Source organism: Hoplias malabaricus, chromosome 2 (genome assembly GCF_029633855.1).
Source record: "Hoplias malabaricus isolate fHopMal1 chromosome 2, fHopMal1.hap1, whole genome shotgun sequence".
NCBI classification, from domain to species: domain Eukaryota; kingdom Metazoa; phylum Chordata; class Actinopteri; order Characiformes; family Erythrinidae; genus Hoplias; species Hoplias malabaricus.
Window position 1 is genome coordinate 60,705,033 of NC_089801.1, and position 5,352 is coordinate 60,710,384.

Sequence of the window (5,352 nt, forward strand, 5' to 3'; positions counted from 1 at the left end):
AGTGGCAAAAATCCATTGTCTGTTAAACATCTGACTCTTAACATCAGCTTAAAGTGCCCTACTGACATCACTAGATGTTGATAATTTGTTGGTTTTAAGTTGTGATGTTATGCAACCATGTTATGTAATGGCACAGTGGCGCAGAAATAGTATCACAGTCACACAGCTCCAGGACCCAAGGTTGTGAGTTTAAGAGTTTCGTGTGTTGAAAGGTGGATTGGCGACTCAAAAGTGTGTGAGTGAAGGTCACCCTGTGAAGGACTGGCACCCCCTACAGGGTGTGTTCCTGCCTTGCGCCCAGAGATTCTAGGTAGGCTCCCAACCCACTGCAACCCTGAACTGGATAAGCAGTTGAATGAATAACTTAATATTGTAATTAACTGTGCAGATATTTTTGAGATTTCTGCTGAATAATAAAATTGCCATATTTGACAAAGTCTATTTTCACCTTTCTGTCCCCATTTTGCTTTTAAAAATTATACATACTGTACATGAGGCAGTATTTATTTAACATACATGAATGCAGTAATATGGTTTTAACATTATATCAGGGGGCAAAAGTGGTATGGAATCAACATCAGACTGCAAGGTTTATTGAGTGAAGGTAATGTTGACATTTTAACACTGATTCTACGTCAATTCAATGACTGATTGCTATCTGGGTGTAATTTTGCTGATGATTTTGATTTTGTGGAAGTTAATTTAAAGTCACGAATTTCCTGTGAGAGGAAGAAGGATGGTTTTATTACTATTCACAGCAACTTATAGATGTGTCAGCCACAAGTGGATCATCAGTGTATACCCTGCATCTGCTCTCCGCTTGTAGCATTGGAACACTGGAGGTGAGACTGCTCACAGAACGGTAAGAACAGTTTTAAGATTAGAAGATTAGAGATATTATCAGAAGATAATAACATGATAAGAGTATCATTCACAGTTTATTAATTGCATAGTTTATTATTGGTTTGTCTGTGTTGAGATCAACACAGCTGGGGGCAGTTTCAACTTTTAAGGTATCTTAAAAGGTATCTTAATGTATCTTAAGGTAGCTTGTTCAAGACTTTTTTTTTCTAAGAGAAACAAACATGCATGCTTAACAGGACTGTGCAGCTACCTCTATAAAGGAAATAGATTTAATACATATATATATATATATATATATCTGGCCTGCAGAAACGGTCCCACACGGACACAGGGAGGACACACCAAACTCCTCACAAACCCACAACCATCAGGTCCCTGGAGCTGCCGACACAAACTATCAGACATACAGGGTGAGTTGATAGAAAGTCTGATAACACTATCTTGAGGTTTCTGTCTTACAGCGGCTCCTCTGCGGTAAAGGGCTGACTTAGATCATAATCACTCTAACAAAATAAGACATCAAGAAAATGCAACCGAATAAGTTATTACTTACTAGTTCAGATCAAAATCTGTCCCATGTCCTTTCATCTCTTTTAAATCACATCAACGATTAAAAGTCAGTTGAATATTTACCCATGTCCAGTCTCTCACTCTGGTACTAGGACCACTGAGCTACTTAGACCCATAGGTATCAGTGTGTGTGTGTGTGTGTGCGTGTGTGTGTGTGTGCATGTGTTTGTGTGTGTGTGTGTGCGCGTGTTTGTGTGTGTGTGACAGACATATTCTGTAAAGTGTTACAGTTCTGGTGAAAGTTTTCCTGCTTGCTTCCAAAATGTATAGAGTGCAGTTTCTGCAGTGCTGAGGCTGAGGTAGCACCATTAGAGGCCCTATTCTGTCTATTGCAGTTCAGTGGAGGAGCATAATTTAGAAGCTGCAAATTAAAGGTAAAAATTAAACCTAGTGTTCCTTTCATTCATTAGAATTCTGCACCCCTTTGCTTTTATAGATATGTTTCACTAAATTACTTTTCCCTTCTGTTTCTACGCCCTCTAAATCAGTGATTCTCAAACTGTGGCTCTGGTGGTACATGAAGCAGCAAGAAGTAGTACAACAAATGACCTTGCAAAATTGATTAATTAATCCCTTAATTATAGTAAATTTTGACTTTATTACAAAAGAGCACAGGGTAAAGAGGAAAAAAGAACAACAAACTGAGGCCAGCTCCAATAAATACTCTGGCGCCCAGAAGGAAGAAATTGAGAGACAAAAAGGGAGAAAAACAGTGAGAAGTGTACACGTGAGCAGAGAAAATGCTCAGCTGAAGGAAAACAACATAGCTATTCCTCATATCATTGAAGTCCTAAAACACTGTTTAATACTGTTTCCTTGACCTCTTGATACAAGCACAGATAGCTGCTGTAAGCCTTTTAAGCACATAACTGATATTGAGTTAACTGCTCTTCTCACTTTTATTTCTTTCAAAAGGCTTAATACATATAACATGTTTTTTTTTCATAAATCTATTATCTCTATATTTTTATCAATTACCTTAGAATATGTTTGTGTAAAGAATGCAGATTTCAAGTATCCAAGCTTTTGCCTTATGCCCTCAACGTACACCAGGACAGAGGAAGAGCCAGGAGCGCATTTGTCAGTGATAAGACTCAAATGTGGATCTTGGTCTTAAAAGTTTGAGAACCACTGCTCTGTATCATTCTCTCTGTCTCTTCGACCCCTAAAGTAACATTTTATCATACAGGAAGTACTGATGGTGTCACTCAGACTGGCTCCTACACTTCCTGTGATCTTTCTGCTGATGACTGTGGGTAAGTCGGAGGATTAGTAACATTATCACTACAACATCTTCCAGCATCTTTAAATCTGCTCAGATCTAGAGTTACGGCATACTTGCTGTGTTTAGCATGTCTGTTCTATAGCACAATTATGACCAGAAGTATGTGGACACCTCTTATAACACACAGACTAAATGAATGAGTTCACGTATTTCAGCCACACTTGTTGTTAGCTGGTATTAAATCAAGCACGCATCCGTGTACAATGAAGTCATTTGTTTACTTTAAACACAGCAGTATCAAAGGACACCAGTATTATCACAAGTCACAAGTCCAACAACAATTCAGTTATGGGTCTTAAACCATGTAATCTTACAAATCACACTTCACTTTCTGTTAGTCTGGAGGATGAATCTGGGTTTAATAGATTTCATGAAAATGCTGCCTACTTGAACACACAATGCCATTAGTAAAACTTGCTGCTCCTGAGGTGCCTCAGTGTTGAACAGTAGCTGCTGGAGTTGGAGAGAAGTGAAGCTGTAAACTACAGTAGCTCTCACTGTCTTATGGGCTCCAGTCTGTAATCAGTTCTTTCATCAATCATGTGTTTCAGAGGCTTCTGAAGCAGAGTGGAGTGTGAAATACAAACAAAGGAAAATGTGTGCCTTAAAAGGGTCCACAGTGTTTATGAACGGCTCTTACACTCACCCAGATGATCTTACAGTGAATAAGACTTTTTGGATCATAGACCCCATTGATGGTGTGGAGAAACCTGATCTGAGTAAAGAGTCAGATTACTCAGGAAGAGTGGAGTATTTTACTGATGAACAGAAACACTTCTCCCTCAAACTGAGTAAAGTAGAGAAGAAGGATGAACATCAGTACTACTTCAGAATTATAACAAATGATGATAAAGAAAGATGGCTAGGCACACCTGGAGTTCCTCTGACAGTTACAGGTGAGTGATGTTATATTTTACATCAGTGAAACTTAGTTCATCTTCTCACAGTGGAGTCAGAAAACTGCACCTGATCAGTTACTAATGAGTTCCTGCTGAAAACAGTCAGTGTCTTCATTCCACCCCTGTGCTGGGTGCTGCATGTTTTGATTTCCCCTGTTTGAATAAACCTGACTCTGTGTTTCCTCTGATTCCCTTTGTGATCTGATCTGTTTCACAGTGTAGAACATATGAACCTGAGCAGCTACAGCTTTACACTTTCTCTTTCCTGATTTGATCTTCTCTCATTGTCTTAGAGCTCCGTGTAGAAACTCCTGGAGCAGTGACAGAGGGTGGAGCAGCAGTTCTGAAATGTGTAACCACCTGCAGTCTGACTGCCCCAACATTCATCTGGTACAAAAATGGACGTCCTTTAACCACAAAGACCACCATCAACATCCAGCTCCACCTGCAGCCAGTCGGCAGTGAGGATGCAGGCAGTTATAGCTGTGCAGTAAACGGATATCAACACCTCCCTTCCCCTAATCAAACTCTCACAGTCAGATGTGAGTTCACTTTGCTTTTGCACTTGCTTCTAAAGGGCTTTTCTGATACAACACATTACTCAGAGACACAGGAGAATAAAAGGAAGACATTACTGCCCCCTAGTGTCCCAGCATTGTTACTAATTTACCATGGTTAACTATTAACTAATTATTCATTCATTCATATATTGTTTGTAACCACTTTTCCTATTCAGGGTTGCCGTGGGTCCGGAGCCTACACAGAATCATTGGACGCAAGACGGGAACACACCCTAGAGGGGGCGCCAGTCCTTCACAGTGTGACACGCACACACACACATTCAGACACTTTTGAGTTGCCAAAATCTACCTACCAACGTGTGTTTTTGAACTGTGGACCTGCATCAACTAAAAGTAAAAAAATAAGCGTTAATCCAACCAAACATAAAATCGGAATAATTGTAGTAGTGCTTACCTATTTTTATGAATGGGAAACCAGCATAGGATAGGGATTCCTGCCCCAATGTGCACAGGCTTTCCATTTGATGAATAAGGAGCAGATAGGATATATATATACTATAGGATTCCTCATGTAATATATACGGGCCTTGTGTGTTATTACTCACTTTCACTTTATGACACATTGCTGAATGATTTTAAAATATAAATGTCTGTTTTAGATCCTCCAAAGAGTGTCTCAGTATCCAACAGTTCCTCTGGTGAAATAGTGGAGGGAAGTTCAGTGACTCTGACCTGCAGCAGTGATGGTCATCCACCTGTGGAGAACTACACCTGGTTTATAGAAGGTGGAGTCTCACCTGTAGGATCTGGACACAGTTACAGTCCTCTACAGAGTGGATCCTACTACTGCGAGGCTCGTAATGAACACGGAGCTCAGAGATCAGCTCCACTTCCTGTGTTAAATGGAGACTCAACTGGTAACATACAGTTTCACCTTTGATCCATTATCCATCACATCATTAACACATTCATCTATTCACTGATTGCTTCATTATAATCTTCATATCTGAAATGTATTTACTCTGTGTGTGTGTGTGTGTGTGTGTGTATCAGCAGGTCTCGCTGTGATTCTGTACGTAATTGTTGGGCTCAGTTTCTGTGTCAATGTAGAACTGCTTAGTATAGTGTTCTGGATGAGGTGAGGAGGATTGTCCAGGACAATCCAGAGAGTTGTAGTGTGTGTAATTTACTGTAGAAGAGCAGATGTAGAGAA

General features: G+C 39.9%; 1 protein-coding gene across 1 annotated transcript; it reads left to right on the top strand.

The window, feature by feature from the left end:
• Nucleotides 1-2,632: 2,632 nt before the first annotated feature.
• Nucleotides 2,633-5,079, top strand: LOC136677535 (B-cell receptor CD22-like). Its single transcript, XM_066655111.1, has 4 exons — nt 2,633-2,690; nt 3,271-3,615; nt 3,912-4,160; nt 4,799-5,079. The coding sequence occupies exons 1-4, from the start codon at nt 2,633-2,635 to the stop codon at nt 5,077-5,079; spliced, it is 933 nt and encodes a 310-aa protein (XP_066511208.1).
• The last annotated feature ends 273 nt before the right edge of the window (nt 5,080-5,352 follow it).

Coding starts and splice junctions, on each gene's coding strand:
- LOC136677535 (XM_066655111.1), top strand. CDS start 2,633: ATGGTGTCACTCAGACTGGCTCCTACACTTCCTGTGATCTTTCTGCTG. Junction 2,691..3,270: donor CTTTCTGCTGATGACTGTGG/GTAAGTCGGAGG, acceptor CATGTGTTTCAG/AGGCTTCTGAAGCAGAGTGG. Junction 4,161..4,798: donor TCAAACTCTCACAGTCAGAT/GTGAGTTCACTT, acceptor TGTCTGTTTTAG/ATCCTCCAAAGAGTGTCTCA.